This window comes from Hipposideros armiger, unplaced genomic scaffold (genome assembly GCF_001890085.2).
Source record: "Hipposideros armiger isolate ML-2016 unplaced genomic scaffold, ASM189008v1 scaffold_39, whole genome shotgun sequence".
Classification (NCBI taxonomy): domain Eukaryota; kingdom Metazoa; phylum Chordata; class Mammalia; order Chiroptera; family Hipposideridae; genus Hipposideros; species Hipposideros armiger.
In genome coordinates, this window is record NW_017731389.1 from 5,576,105 (window position 1) to 5,593,465 (window position 17,361).

Genomic DNA, 17,361 nt, shown 5'->3' on the forward strand with positions numbered 1-17,361 from the left:
GGTCCCACGTTGTCTCCAGTTTCTTCATTGTGTTTTGTGTGAGCTCCATCACAGAATGGGAACTAGGAAAAGAAAAAGATAATGTGAAATGTCCAATCGCAAAACCAGTATTGTTTGGCAGAATGTGGGTAAAGTTCAATTCACAAATGTAATTCTTAATATAAAATTGCATTTCCATTTATGACATTTGATTATGGATTTGAAAACCTTTTCCATGTTTATGTACTAGTTACATTTCCTTTTTAGTGAAGTAGCTAAGTCCACTGTCTGTTTATTTGTAAGCTCATACATTTAAAATCAATTTGTACATTATCCCTCTGTTGATCATCTTTGTAACAATTTTTTCCCCAAGCCTTTTTGTTTTGCTGATTTTTTCATACCCTTATTTTTTCCACTTTCATATAAATAGGTCAACATTTCCCTTCTTAATATCTTTTGTGGAGACTTTTTTTCTAGAGATGTGGTAGATTTCCATTCCTTTTCATGATTTCACGTTTTAGATATAACTGACATTTTGGTGTCCAGCGGGAGGTAAAGGGACAAAGCTAAAATTTTAACAGTGTTTCCTAGAGTGTGCTCCAAAGAAGTGCTGCAATATATTTTGATACGGTTTCATTCATTCTGTGTTTAAAAAACATACATAGCTGTTTGGATTCACAACATACATTATTTTTAAAAGGTTCTGCTATAAAAATATTATTTTAACCCCAAACCTTCCAACCTGACTGGACTATGGACACTTTTAACTTTAATATCTATTATCATGGTGTTAAGAGCACACTTTGCAAAATGCTGTTCTAGATCTTATTTCAATATTATCAGAGCCTGTTGCTTTCTAAATTGTTACGCCTTTCTTCATAATTTATCAAAATAAATTCTACATATAAAAATGCCTGTTTGTAAGTTCTACGAGTACGTTACTATATTCATCATAATAACTGTTTAAATATGCCTAAAATTGGGCTACTTTTCCTCCATATTATTCTTCTTTATTAAACCTTTAATATTTATTCTTTATCTAACTTTGTTAAACTTTACCTATTTAATCTTTCAGATAAACATGAGAATTTTTTTGCCACGTCCTATTTTATTTCTCTTATAGTTTTCATCTTCACATCTCAAACATATTCTGACAAGATTATTTCTGTGTTGTATGTTATACAGTTATTATAATTAGGTATATTTTCATACCAGAACCCTCCTTCCATATATATCATTGGTTTTTGCAAGTATAGCCTTCCTACTGTTAAATGATAAAAATAAGAATTCAACAATGTTTTAGGTGTAGCCTCAGGATTTTACACTTAGAAGTTCCACTTATCAGTACATTATTTTGTTTCCTTCTATATTTATAGCTTTTATTTCTATTTCATGTCAAACGGTGATAGCTAGCAGCTCTGTTTTATTTTTGATATCTGGAATGTACCCACACTCTAGAATTCAGTTTCATGTTTACTATAAAGTACACTGTTGCATTCGAGGAGCCAATTTAGAAGAGTAAAGTATAAGAGTCTTGGCCTTAACAGTAAAATCACTTCATTCCTCACAGTGAAGTGTGTAATTCAGATATCTGGAACTAGTCAATGATGGTATATTATCTTAAATTTGATATCAGAAGTGTCTATTCTAAGATTAAAATAATTTTGGTTACTGTTTGAGAAATTCAATTTTAATTTTATCATCTGTATATATTTTCTAAAAGCCAGTAAATTAGTTAAAAATTATGGAAAAACAGAAGGTATCAGCATATCTTATATTTCTGAGTATAAATTCTATCTTGGGATAGATGGCAATATAAATGCAATGTATATAAAGTTTACATATTTCTTCTTTTTTAGGTAAGATATGGTACTCAGTTTATTCATATTAAAATCAAGTCCTTGCAGCAAACACATGAACCCAAGCTTTCAGGGATTTTTTTTTTTTTTTGGCATAAAAAAATCCAACTAAAACGTATCCTACAGCAAAGTACAGCATTTCAAAGTGACATATGTTTAATAAACAAACACAGATGATTTTACAGTGAGAATAAAAGTTTACATTGTAAAAGACTCCATTTTTATAAATAGCCCACAAAAAACATGTCCCTGTAAAGTTTTATGCACACAGGTTATAAAACATATTTCTGTAAAATAAAATCTCTGTAAATTACAAAGCCTCAAATAACTTATTGATGCAGCATGTTTAGACTTTTATTTCTTTTTCAATCTCATGTTAAAAATACTAGAAAACTAACATTTTCTTAAATTATTTTCTTCTATATATAGAATGAAGAACAGGAGAGAAATCTATACAGAAATACACAAAGAAAATCTTATAAAAGATTAAGAAAGCCATACAACAAAAATGAGTATATACTTTTTATAATAATCTGGTTCTGCCTAGAAACTGAAATTTACATGTTTCATCATGTACTTAAAAGTAAACAAGTAAAAAATAAATATTTCTTTAAAAAGTGGTGAGTAGTAGATCCTGGCTATTTGCTAACAGACTTCCATGCTTTCAAAGTATATACAACTTTTATGCCTTTAAAATGTAAACTAGATATTAAAAATCATTTGTTCAGAGGCACAGATACCTTTTAATAGTACTTTCTATTATAACTTAACCATAAGAATTATTGACTTAAAAATTTCATGTGAAGAGTAAGTATTCTTATATTATATTTACGAATTAGGGATTAATCACTTTAAGTTATGAAATGACTAAATATTTTATTTTCAACCAAAAGCCAAAATGAGCTATTTCAAGATAAGAGTAACAATTTCTTAGAAATGCTTTGTACATGTCAATGGAATATATTTATTGAAATTACTTCATAATTCTTAACACAGTATAAATGAATGGATGGTAATTACTTGGGATTAAAATTGAAATATTAAATTACATAACAATGTTTTTCAGAAAGTGTCTTATTTTATTTTTAATCTCTTTATGAGGAAAGAAAATGAGTGAAAGATATATGCTTTCAAACATAATCTAGAGAGGGTGCCAAAAAAATGTATACACATTTTAAGAAAGGAAAAAACTGTATTAAAATTATGCTGATGGTAACCACTTTGAGCACCTCTTGTAATTGCAGAAGTCAAATGTGACTTGTATTCATCTTTTGTTATCGGTATATATTATTACAATTTTAATACAGTTTTTCCCTTTCTTAAAATGTGTATACTTTTTTTGGGGGGGCACCCTCTGTAGTTAGTATAGTTTTTATATTAAATAAATGTAATGAAAACATAAACATTTTATTAACCTTCTTTCATTTAAAAATTTTGAAATTTGTTAAATTGGTCAAACCAAGAGCTGAAATTAGAAAACAAGGGGCCTTTTTAATTCTGGTCATGTAGTTCTGATACTTAAAACTAAAAAGATCAAATAATTGATGAAAAAAAGTTTTAGCTTAGAGTTGATTATAAAATTTGTTCTAAGATGCCAGTCTTTGTTTATTAACACAACCTGGAGAAAAGTTTGTGAATTGGCTGAATTTCCTGTATGTCCAAAAAATACCCTATTATGTTTGTTAACCCAATTAAAAAACTATGAATCTCAAATATCTTTAAAACTAGGGAAGAGAGGGTTATGGAGAAGAGGTTGGAATTAATGTTTAGGAGGGGAAAAAACACCAGGATCCTTGTTCCACTAGGAAAACTAGCAACATTGTCAGGGTCTCCATAAAAAACACAAGCTCTGTTTCTTTTTAATGACCCCATATCTCAAGTTATGACGTTTCTGTATTCAAGAGAGAAATATATACAAACTCCTTCTTGACTTATCTCTTCTATCTATAACAACTGAAAACATTTTTGTCTTCCTTCTCCAAACTTTGTATTTTTAATGAGAGTTTGGATTATATTTCCCAAGGAAGTTGCCTGGGGCCATTGTGGCTCGTTACCATAAACAGCTCTGAGATAGGATTGCTCAAGTTGAGAAAGAAAAAAGCAATGGGATCTTTGAGACTTCCTGAGAGGATATGACATTTTATACCATTCTTAAGAACTTAACCTTAGTAACACGTAAGACAGTAGATACAGTAGGAAAACGTACAAGCAGAAATTAAGATTTTACAATTGTCCTTATGTTGGTGCATTGACTAACATTCAGAATATTGTTTCCATGAAAAAATGGACTCGGTGCAACCCACTTCCAAACCATTAATCGGATAGAGACTTTCTATAATACACACACACACACCCAAAAAAAACCCCAAAACATGTACACCATTAACAAAAAAACCCGACTCAATTTCTGAAATTGTAAATGAAAGAAAATGATTCTATATAGTATGTCCAGTTGCATTTCATTTCAATTTTAGCTGTGCTCCTGATGTTAACTGGCATGCCTTTCCTCTATTTCTTGTTTATTTCTTAGTCTGCATTCTTCTGGGGTCCTTGTTCAAATTCTCTCCTACCTCCCAGATGGCCACCACTGAACTCAGCAAATGATATAAAACCTGATGTGAGAGGGAGTCGGGAGAGGTGGGAATCTACAAAGACTATGTTGCATACTGTTCCCTCTTACATTAATGTTCCCTCATCTTTTTGTTTCCAAAGTAAGACTGTCTTTCTTCCTTTTAAGGCTGAGTTTCACATCTGTGCTCTTAGCCTCATTTCCTTCCACCCTCTTTGAAGACATCACTATCTCAAATAGTACCTTTCCCTGTAGTCACTTGAATCATTTCCTCTCTACTGGCTTTTTGTCTTCTCACTTCACATATGGATAGCCCTTTTGTGAAATAGAGGGTGCCAAAAAAATGTATACATATGTTAAGAAAGGAAAACTGTATTACAATTGTAATACTCAATGTATACCGATAACAAAAGATGAATACAAGTCACGTTTGACTTCAGCAATTATAAGAGGTGCTCATAGTGGTTACCATCAGCATTCAGACACTTCTGATTATGGTGAACTACTGCTTGAACAACGTTGACCCAAGTTTCCACTTGTACACATTTTTTTGGCACCCCCAGTATTATGAAACAGGTAAGTTTCTGAAACAGCAGAGGGCTTACCAATCCTGGGAGGAAAGCAGGAGGAATGAGGTGTGTTAAAAATGTAATTTCTGCACCTTACTAAGAGATCCGATTCATCAGGTAGGTCTGGGAAAATTGCTCATGTTAAATGCACACAACAAACCAGTGATTGATTGTACCTTAAGAATGAATTAGGATGAAACTCAAGTTTATGCTGCAAATAGCTTTTTCTTAAAATAGGTAAAAGAAGCATTTAAGTTTTATTATAACTTAAACTTTGTGTAAAGAAAAAAATTACTGAATATATACTATAGTTATCTAATGAAAGGTATTAATTATGAGTCTTCTGCACAATGATATGTAAGTGTGTGACTTGGCACCTATGTGATAACCTTAGGGACCCCAGAAAGTGGGGAGCTTCCAACACGCCTGAAGAATAAGAACATCCATTAACTTGAATATTCAAATTAAATGCTTATATTGACTCATGAGGGAATAAAAAGTACCCAAGATTCAGTGAAAATTCAAAACTGACAAATCCTACAAGCAAAGAGGATCACTAATGGCATCAAAGATAAACCAATTAAAAAAAGACATTGAGAAAATGGAAAATAAAATGACTGGTCCGGCATTCCTTTCCTTAAAGTCTACCTATGGGAAATGGTGATCCCTAGTTTAACCATCTGGAAACTCTAAATTTTATGATGCAAGAATCCTGGAATGTTTTGTTGAACTATAAAATCGAATAAACATTTAAATTACTAGCTTCTGTCCATTTGTGATTCTTTCTGAAATACTTGAGATCTTAGACCATGAAAGTCTGTATTTGCTTTTACTGACCCTTTACCCTCTGGGAAAACTCAAGCAAAGTAAACACCCTTTTCTTGACCTCAAAGCTAGGCTTTAGAGTTCACTAAAGCTGTTACCTTCTTTCTTTTTTCTTTCCATTCACTGTCACATTTACAGAAATTTTGTCATATACTTAGAATTCCAGCATTTCTTTATTAGTAATTCACACTGTAACCTACTTGGACACAGCTTCTATTCTAACTATTCTGTTGAAATAACACCAAAAGGTCAATTGACTAACTGTTTAATCCCAAAGTCTTACTATAATAGTCTATTCACCTAGTTGACTTTGCACAAGCTGGTGTTTACAACCAAATCTTTGAAATTGTCCCCCTTTCCACTGTGAAGCCATGATATGCTTAGTTTTCTTCTAACTCTGATCCATTTCATCTCCTTTTTTAGCTCTTACTCCTCTTTCCAAAATGCAAAAAATTCTCTAGGAGTTCATACTTAGCCCTTGATTTTTATCTGTATGAAGGATCTGTTGTTTGCATTCCTATGCTTGACTCATCATTTTGCTGATCTTTATTTCTAACCCTGTTGCCTCACTTTAGCACCACAGTTCAGATTGTCTGCTGTACATTTCCATTTAAATGTCACCTTTAATTCACTCTTTGAAATTGAACTCAACTCCTTATCACTGTCCTAGGAAATCAGCTTTTCACTCTGAATTCCTTATTTCTGTTAATGACAATCCTACAGGTTTAGAAATTTCAATGAGCTTTAGTTTTTCTCCCCCAATCTTCCACACAAATAGATCACTGCATTTGACTAATTTTTACCTCAAAATGTTTCATGTATCCGTTCATTGTTCTCCATTCCCACAGCTAGCATTTTGGTGGAAATATCAAAACTTTATTTCTGAAATCCCTGACAAGGAGCTCCCCCATGTCATACTGGTATACTCAAGACTCACCTCAATTTGGACTTATTCCTGGGGGGAAGGGGATGCAACAACCAGCCCAGTTTTTTCATTAAGCCCACCTTTGCTCATACGAATCCTTTCCAACAGATTTAAAGAAAGAGTCCCCAATATTTGCTAGTTTATGCAAATGTCACCAATCTTTCCAGCACAATTTAATTCCCATGTATATCACTGTTTTCCCAGGAAATTCTAGCCCACAGTGTAAGCTCCTTCTTTTATTTAAAGCACTTGTACTGCATCCACTATACACATCTATGATACCTGCTGTTTTACTATTTAACTTTTCTCATGCATGTATATATATAGTAGACACCCAATGAACCATTTAAAATCACTGACTCAAGAACTATTACAACTCTGACTTAGAAATTCCCTAATTTCTAAAGATATTACTTTCTATATTTTGGTGAGCAACAAGAGAATGAAACCTATTAGTATAGGCATAATTTTTAAAAACAAACATCTAGTCTATAGAATATTACTGAGAATTATTTTCCAGCAACCCCTCTAGTCCTTATGAACAATCCCACATTCCAAATGAACAGTATTCTTCTTAAGGTACAACTTGTAATGGCACTATTAATTCCATACGTTCATCAAGCATTTTTCAGATACAATGACATAATCTAAGCATAATGATATCGCTGAATTATATATCATCAATGCCCTGGGAAAAGGGGGTTAGTACAATATGCTTTCCAGTACCTACTATGTGACTTCTTCCTTATTTGTGATATTGGATATGTGATGATGCTCTGCTGTAGGAAGAGGTCCCTGACATAATGTGCTTTCAGAAACACATACATTATTTTTATTGTCTATTTTCTTAGGTCTTATAGTGTCATCTTTAGTGAAGTCCATTTTATTTAAATGCTAATAGTGGCAGAACATACAGTATTTTTGCCATATTTCTTACAATACACTGAAATTCTGAAGTCATTCAATGCATGAAGCTTTTTGAGATGACCTTCGGAGAGCATTTTACCATCTTTAGATCACTAGCTGTCATCACTGAAAAAAAGCTGCAGGTATCACAGATGACACTTCCAAATGGAGCTTGATGAAATGCAATTCTCATAAAAGAAAATAAAAAGTTAAAAATTCCTACGTTAGATATTTAACCATAGAGCCAGCAGCCTAAAGAAAGCATAGGAAACAGTCGATATGTTTGCCAGATAAGACATTTTCAAGGCTAATTTTCCAAAACTTTCTCTTGAAATTTTTAAAACTTGTCCTAAATCCAAGAGCTTGAAAAGTCAAGAAAAGAAAGGGCGCATAACTCTCTTTCCTGGGATAGTGGAGGCTAAGGTCCACTTGGGGAGGAAATCCTCAGAATAAAGGGATTTCTCTCTCGTTTGGTGAAGAATATGGTTACAGTCACGTGAACTCAATGAGAGTATGATTTCACTTTACAGCACAGTGGTTATACATGTTAGTAAATACCTTCCTGAAGAGCACATGGAAAACAGAGAACAGGATACATTAAAAAAAAAAAAGAAAAAGGGATATCTTAAAAAGTATCTGGTGATACAAGTTCAATAGAATAGTTTAAGAAGAAATGTCACTTTAAAGATGGTACTTAGTATAAATGGCTTGTTTTTCTCACCTTTTTGGACCTCCAGCAACGGCAGTACACAGCTTTATCTCCCAAATCCTCCATGTCAAAAGCATGTACCACCTTGGGGTTGTCTTTCTGGATGTGAAGGTTAACCATAGATTTGTTGCGATGATCTTTCACATAAAATCTTTTGTAAGCTAGATAACCAATTGCGGCTGTCCCAGCCGCAATGGTAACTGCTGCAATCCATTCAACTAAAGCAGGGAAGGAAAACAGGAATAATGATCAAAATCAAAATATAAGCTAATATCTAACATGACTGTTCAGGAGATCCAGTGTTTAGAGTATTAAGCATCCCAACAGGCAAAGGCATGTCATGTTAACAGAATGATCAGAATACACTGGTGCAATAATCTTCTGTTAAGATTTTCCCCAGCCCTTACTTAGGCAACTGTGTATTTTTTATTGACTAATGATAGCTAAATTAAGATACAAGAGGGAAACTTAAAAATTATTTTATAGATGGAGAAGAAAAAAAGACTTCATAATTTTTTAAAGTACTCATAAAAAGATTTGAAATACCCTGAACCTGCAGATATCTATTGCTTAAAAGAAAAAGATACATTAAAAAATTCAGATTATAATCAAGCCCCTCCCCACTCCCCAACCCCAAAATCAGGAGGTAATTATGTTAACAAAATGACTCACCAGAGTTCATTTAAATACTAGGTCCTTTAGTGGTTTTAAAATGCATAACTAGAAACAGAATTGGTATCCAAAGAAAAAACAAAAAAGGACAAATAAAACAAAACCACCCATAATATTAAACATTCAAAGGAATATATCCAGCAGGATTCTGGGCTTCAGTCATTCAAAAGTTTTAGTTTGTTTTGTTTTTAATTTCAAAGTGCCTTCTCATTAAAATAAAAATCAGAATATATTAATTTCATATTTCATAGAAAACATGAATATAATTACAGTGATAGTCTCATTTAATCAATTTTAAATTTCCATTATCCATCCGTGGATGATGACCTGAATGCCTACAAACTTCATTTTAAAAGTAATGACATTTTTCGGGTCGGCCGAGTGGCGCAATGGTTAAGAACTCGCTTGGGATGCCAGAGGGCCCCGGTTCGGATCCCACATATGAGGGCCAGTGACACTGCCCTCCACTGTTCCCATCCCCCAATTCCCAAAAAAAAAAAAAAAAAAAAAAAAAAAAAAAAGTAATGACATTTTTCTACTCATTATTTGCTTGATTAACATTGATTAACAGGCCATCTACTCTTTTCACATAGGTTTTCAAGGAGCCCTTAGAAACTCAAGCACTTAACAACTACTCCAGTTCCAGAGAACGTTTGAGAGAAGCGAGTCCTACATAGTCTGGTTAGCCTCAGCCTCAGAGGAGACTTGTCTATTCCCAGCATGGAGTGGACTGCAGGAAGAAGTTGAACAGGGGTCAGGATAAACATACTGGACTGCTTCCCAGTGCTTCCTGAGTCAGATCTTCACAGTGTTTGAAATAAGTTCCCAGACTATCAAATAAAGCCCTAGAGAGATAAGTACAAAAAACACATGCCAAGGCCAAATAAAAACATATAATGAATAATTAACTGTATGGCTTATTTGTACTAGTGAGTCGGATTTCTGATTGCACTAATATGATTAATTACCTGCCTAATAGTGCCTTACATAAAATTGGAGCTCATTCTTACAAAACTCTAAGGCTTTCGAAAGGAGCACCCACGCTCATACTTAGTTCCTTTTATCCTGGCGTTCTAGCTTATTTAATAATTTATTGTAGTTTTTATCAAATGTTTCTAATTAGCTTGTTCCTTGGAGTCTATTTTCAACCACAGTGTTTTTCTCTACAAAGTAATTTAGTTTGTTTTCCTTCCCGCAATACTTCCATTCCTCCTTGCTAGAATCCCCTAAAATAAACATTATGTCCTTCCCAGGTGCTGCTCCACTGAGAAAAGTTAGTAAGCCATTTGACAGCTTCAAACCTTTGGCTTCTTTAAGGGTGTTTTTTACTGCACATTTTGTGTAGATTTGTCTTGACTTTTAGCGCTGCTTCAGGATATTACCCTGTGGCACTTATAAGAAGGGCTGAAACTGTGCTCTGATTTCTAGCTTGATTCGCGATCTTTCTTGAAGCATTATTTACCATGGAACTCACTTGAAAAAAGATTCTCTACGTCAGGAGCTACAGCAATCCACTTCTTCGCTAATGGAAAACCACTCTGAATAGTTAATGTACCTATCACAAAAATGGGCTAAAATACTGCTTTGCATCGTATATGTTCAAATATGTTTGCTGAATATTATCTTTAGAATAAACTTAAAAGGGGGAACATCCCAAAAGGCTAAAATAATACAATTCCCTAAATGCTGTTGATCTCAGCTACACTTTAATTTTTAGGTGAATTATGAATTAATCTCTAACAGATTTGTTTTAATATGCCTACATATTACAAAAAAGCCTGCGATCCAAAGAACAACTGCAATTGGCTAATATTAATTTGTCTCACAATATAAAAAGAGGGTCCAGTTGTAATTTCTACCTGAAACTCATAATAGGTCAAAAGAATCTTTCTTAGCCATTAAAACATTCTTCTATTCTCTTTTCTCACATTACCAACTAAATCCATATGGTGACTTTTTTTTTTTTTTAAACATTTACCTCCACTGGATTTTTGGTTGGTGGAAGAAATGATAAAATAACTGACACAGAAAAGAGGAAAGAGCAAATGAAAGAAATGGGAACTGACTCTAGATATCACCCAAGAGTGGCTTCCCCATGGGTAATCAAAACATGCACTCTGTGACTCTACCACCTAATAAGGGTCACTTATAACCCTACATAAAGGTCACATACACATACGTGTGCTCAGAAAATGGCTTTGTATTTGCTCTAGTGAGTTTTTTTAGAATCACAGACCTAGAGAAGGTCTTAAAAATTTCCATTTCTTCTTTTTACCCCTTCTTATATATATTTGAATTCTCTAATCTCATTCTCTAATGTGAAAGTTTTACAAACGTAAAAGTTCCCAGAATAAGAAAAATGTTGCTGTAATCATTTCATTACTGCGGCCTGAATCAGCCTTTTCTGGCAAAAAGCTGTGGGTATCACCGGCAACGCTAGGGAAAAGAAAGAAAAGGAAAGTATATGAAGATAGACAAGAATGATGATGGATTCAAAAGTCAACACATAGAATAGGAAAAGAATTGAAAACCCGAGATAGTAAACAAAAACAATAAAATCCAAGTAACATTTAGCCCTTGGTAGTGCATATGCCTAGTAAGAATAGACATAATCTCTGAGGCAACAAGGGACTTTTTACCAAGACCCAATTTTAAAAGGTATTTCAGTTGACACCTTTTAGACACCTGAAACTGGGGTCCAGGAAAATCCTGGTCATCATTTCTGCCTGTTCTGGTTTATGCTCACTTCCCTTTTCTATAGCGATCTCTCAAGGTACAGTATTCCTAGAGTTAGATGAAAGCCCACATTATCCAACCTTGTTTAACAATGCTTTCTATCTACACAAATACCAAGAATAAGCCAATATAAAGAACAAAAATATAGAAAACACATTCCTACATAATCCCTTTCTTACTCTTCCCTTGGCCTACTACTGTATAATCTTTGGTTTTTCTCTCTTAGTATTATTCAGATACAGAGAAAACATGAACTTGTTCCCAAATCCTACACCTTGTTCATATTCCATTCCTCTGCTTTTCTCTAGTGTGGGAATTATTTTGCTTTAATTTACACGGAAATCTCACCCTCCTTCTTCTCCTTTAGCCCCTTTTCTGCCCCAGAGTGTCCCCTGCCCAGTGTCAACTGCCACGGAATCAGAATGTTCCTTTCATCTCAGGAGAGGGGGAGGGGAGCTGTGTTTAAATCTTTCCCTCCCTAGGTCTCCCCTAGATTGGCAGGCTGTGCCTGCTAATGTTTTCTACTCAAGGCCTGGCACACAGGTGACGTTCAATGTCAACTGAGTAAAAAGGAATAATGGATTACTAGTTTGAATTTGCAGATCCATCTGTCCATCCTACCATCACATTGCTCTTACACCAAATGCTTTAACTTTCGCCTCAAAGTGTGGAATTTAAATACTTCCTGAGATGAAAAAATAAAACTTTATTATGCAACATTTCAGACATACACAGGAAATGCTATAATGAACTCCCATTTACCCAGCTCTGAGAAGTATCAACTCACCGCCAGTCTTGTTTGATCTACATTCCCCAACCCTCCTCCATTATTTAGTGCTTAGAAAACATAGGAGCTATCTCCTTTAATCTGTTCAATCTGCACATTCCTTCTCAAAAAAAACCAAAACACCAAACCCTTAAACAGTCACTTTAAATGACTCAATGCACTTACTGAACCCAAACAGTATTTTCATATGTTGAGGTTAAACGAATTGGAAAATTATGATTTCGTTTCAATAAAACAGACAAAGATATAAAAGTCAGAGAATAAGAACTTAGGAAATTTAGTTTTGGTTACTGCAGTGCTCAGGATTTGCGACGGACAATAAAGGGCAAGGAAGGTAAAGATGAAAACCTATTCTGTAACTTAAGGGTAAATAAAGCAAAGCATGAAAAAAAAGTGATTTGAAGAGATAGCACATTGAGAAGCTGTTTTAAACATGTGGTTAAGTCGGTGTTTTTTAAAAGATGAGGGCGAATTATGAGTGACTTTGGGCTAAAGAGCAAACCCCTGGGAGTGAGAACTGAGAGCAACAGGCATCATTACTGAGGCAAGAAAGTGAGGAAGCAGGAGAAAATGACATCTCTCTTCTTTGTGAAGAGAAGAGATTAAGGATGAGAGCAGATTCAATGATTTTTGGGGGTGTCAAGGAGCAAAATGTTTAGTGAAACTTCCTGAAGGTCTTCTAATGAAGAGTCATTAGAGGGCCGGCCGAGTGGCGAGATGGTTAAGAACTGGCTTGGGACGCCAGAGGGCCCCGGTTCGGATCCCACATATGAGGGCCAGTGACACTGCCCTCTACAGCTAAGATGCTGAACAACAGCTCAACCTGGAGCTGGGCTGCTGTGAGTCACCGACGGCGTAGGCTGCAGCCCCTGTGGCAGTGGGTTGCCATGGGCTACCGTATGTAGCCAGCAGCCAGGGTGAGCAGCCAGCAGCTGCAGTGAGCAGCCAGCAGCTGCAGTGAGCGGCCGTGCAGAAGCCGGCGACTGATCTGCCTCGCCTGGGAAGAGTGCAATGATGGTGCCAACTTGGGCCAGTGAAGCAACATCCTCCACAACTAGACTGAAGAACAAAAGGACAGCAACTTGTCTGTTCCCCTTCCCCCAATTCCCCAGCACTGTTCCCATCCCCCCAATTCCCCAATAAAAATCTTAAAAAAAAAAAAAAGAGTCATTAGAGACTGTGCACTCCATAGTAATAAAAGCCACTTAATGTTTGAAACTATAATGAACTATAATAAAATACTTGGTATCAAATAAAAAATAAATTTGGGGGGTTACCAGTTAACTCAGTTGGTTAGAGTGTGGTGCTGATAACACCAAGGTTGCCGGTTTGATCCCCGCATGGGCCACTGTGAGCTGCGCCCTCCCTGAGAGTCAACTATGCCATTGTAGCATGAAAGCAATGTGTCACCAATGACCATGGCTGTTCCCAATAAAGTTTTTAAATAAATAAATAAATAAATTTGGTACATATGTCAATTATATCTCAATAAGGAAAAAAAGTTTGGTATCATAGACCAAACGCACATCAAGAGCCATGTCACTGACTGGGATCTTTTGATTTCAATTCCAATCACTCATCTTTACTGCTTCTTCAGTCCTGGTCCGATCCCCATTAACTTTATTTATAACCCATCTATTATTTTTCTTCTGAATATAAACAAGAATTCTGCATGCATACACACACCCTTTTAGTTTTTATCTAACCTATACTTATATAGTGCTGACCACTGTCAAATACCTTTGTAAGCCCTTTACAATTATTAACTTATTTGACAGAGAAGAGACATGGTCATCTTCCCCAAAATCATATGATCTAAATTGATTTTCAATCTCTAAAAACTCATAGGTTTGGTTTAAAAATTGAGAGTAGAATAACTTGAGATCTAAACATAATTTTTACAAAACACAAGGTGAATTCCCAAGACATTCTCTGTCCCTACCTTGCCAAGCCACTATATTTGAGAAAGACGATGCTAGTACAAAAGATTTACAAAGGCTTTGTGGGCCTCTCCCCATAGTCCTCACAACAAACTTTATGCTTGGAGGTGAAATAAAAAGTTGCTACTTCTCATAACAAAGTTGAATACTGCAAGTTTAAGCTAATAATCTTCGCTAAGCAATCTCTTGCCCCTTAGAAAATTGCAAGCTAACGGGAAAGTCACCTTTGGATTCCCCTGTGGTTAGGTTAAAAACAAAAACAAAAACAAAAAACAACAAATCTGTCTTGATTGCAAGAAAGATTAGCCTGCAGGTAGTATTAAGAAGTCCTAGAGTTCACCTTGCTCATATTTCAATAGTATGCTACCTAGAGTTTAGTGCCCATTTACACAAAAGGCTCCACATTTTAAAGACACATTTTGGAATTTTTCCACCCATATCACTCAAGTGTAAACTGTCTTCCTATAAAATTACCAGTGGCTCAAGTCACATGAATATCTTGCTTACACAATAATCATTCCTGAGAAAATATAGGTGTTTTTTTTAAAAAAAAAAAAACCCCAAAAACCCAAAAATCATTTCCTATTTTAAATGCACCAAGGTGCCTCTATTTAAAGGAGCCTCAAGAAGAGTATCCTATCCTTTGAAATAATTTTTGTAAATAATCACCTCCTATACATCTTATTAGTAACTTTAAAATGTCATGGGGTATCACCCTCACTCTGCCAGGTAACTTTTGGCAACAGAAGTGGAATTCTCCAATTTATAGGATCTATTACAAAATTAGGGCTTAAGTTAGTGGAGACCTTCCACAGAATATGGTACCCTAGACGCTTAATATTTACTAAATGAATCAATGGGGCTATTTTTAATTAACTTCTGGACAATCTCTTTACCTTTACTTAACTACCGTTATAGGTAACCAAACCTTGAGGTGTGTGTGGCGTTTTATACTGGGCAGCGATCACGTGTATTACGTAGCAGGTGCACAGTATTTTATTAATAATTATATCACCACTGAGAATTGTTATTAAGTGAAGCTCCACATTAACTGACTTCTAGAAAGTCTCTTAATTTTAATTGGACCTTCTACGAAGTAACGTTTCCAAACGTTAGGTACTAGCTAGCACAGGGAAGCAAGGCTGAAAAAAACAGAAGGCTCAAAGAGCTCGGTTTTCAATCTTCTCTTCTGGACTACTGCCACGGAGCGCCAGATGCCAGAGGCATAATAAAAAACTGGGAAAATTGAAGATCTCGGAATGGGTTTCTTCCCTTTAAAAAATTGTGCAAAACTAACATGTGATTAGTCATGCATCTCTTCTGGGTTGCAGGAAACCCACTTTGTGACTCCACGGTGATTTAAATGGAAGAAGGGGGAACAGGTTTTTTTGTTGTTTTTCCTTTCCCCTTTTCCAAGCCCTGTGTCTTAAGAATACAGAAGCGTCTCAAGGGAGAATAAGAAAAGCTAGCAGCGGGATCATTAGGTTTTACGGTTTGGCTAGTCTAGGGGAAATGTGATCCAGATCTGGGTAGATGCCAGCATGGCCCCCACGCCAATTATATCCGAGATACCACTAATCCACACCATTTTCCCAGTCCGGCCCACAGAGCCCGCAGGCAGGCCAAGAGCTTGCCCTTCTGCATCTCAAGGTTACAACAACCGCGGGCGCGCAGAGCAGCGCTAACAGCCCGGAGAGGAGCTGACGAAGCTGCTGCGCAGGCCGACAGTCTCACCCGCTCCCAGGCCCCACTTCACCTCGTACGCTGGAAGTCAGACTCATGGCGCCGTCGCTTGCAAGGCGTGTGCACAGGACACTGAACACAAACGGGCTAGCGCGGACAGACCGAGTCAAGGTGCCAAGAGCGTCTTAAGTACACCGACTCCAGGCTGTTACGGCGCAGGCGCCGCGGCAGTCCGTACGCACGTGTGTTAGCCGTCCTGATGCGGAGCATGCGCAGAGCGGCGTCTCGGGATTTAGGGAAGTCTACAGTCCGGATTTTGACAGCTGCAGGAGGTGGGAGGAGAGAGACCTAGAGAAGTAGCAACTGAGTTTGCGCAATCTTGAGGGGCGGGGTCCTGTAGTTCAGGGGCAGGGCCTTGGGAATGGAGAATCCAGTCCAGATTTTACGTCTCTCCCAGGTGTGTGGTTCTCTCCAGGCAGTGGACAGGTGTTGTTAGTAGGACGCTTGCCATAATCAGGTATCTAAAATCTTACCTAAAAATATCTTGTTCAGTCCGGCACCTGCAAGGCTAGGTCCAGCTTTCACATAAAATGCCAGTGGCAGACACAAGTCATGAATTGTAGAGTCCCATTCCAGAACCCCTCCTTGTTCCCGGTACACACCCCTTTCTTCTGCTTTGACCCAGTTAGTCAGATGTTGAGGACCTTGGAACTTGTACAGAGGGTCGAGTGGGAAAGAGAAAAAACCGGCTCATTTTTTCAAAAAATGTGCTCCCTTAAAAAAAAAAGAATTAAGATTATCTTTTACATTCTCAAATCAGTGTGGGTGCCAAAAATTTTTTATAGCAGCCGTTTAGGGGCACCAATTTGGGGAGAGGAGCTAGGATTAACTTGAAAGGTGTTTTGAAGGTGCATCTCCTAAGAAGCTGCCTGTTTTTATTCCTATCTTTTCTGTGTGGGTGGGAGTTGGAGGGAGCTGACTGTAGTTAAAGGGCAGCCTCCCAATCCACCCTTGGCAATGCAGCTGCCTCCTAACTCTCCTAACACGTGACTGACCGCTCCTCACCACTGCAAGCCCACGAAGACGACGGGAAGCGCTGAAATGCGCACTGAATGAATGAAGGCACAACAGTACTGGGGGTCTCGTAACGCTGGCCGGGGCATGGGGGTGTGAAGGACTGCGAGTGTGCTCGCCCCATCCGG

The 17,361-nt window shown here is 36.5% G+C and overlaps 1 protein-coding gene across 1 annotated transcript; it reads right to left on the reverse strand.

Moving 5' to 3' along the window:
• Positions 1-2: 2 nt before the first annotated feature.
• Positions 3-16,427, reverse strand: CISD1 (CDGSH iron sulfur domain 1; the record flags this gene model as incomplete). The annotated part of the gene is made up of 3 exons (XM_019638373.1): positions 16,233-16,427; positions 8,354-8,559; positions 3-62 (listed from the first exon to the last, which is right to left on the reverse strand). Coding segments are annotated over exons 1-3 (291 nt in total), but the record flags the coding sequence as incomplete, so codon positions are not given.
• Between the last annotated feature and the right edge of the window lie 934 nt (positions 16,428-17,361).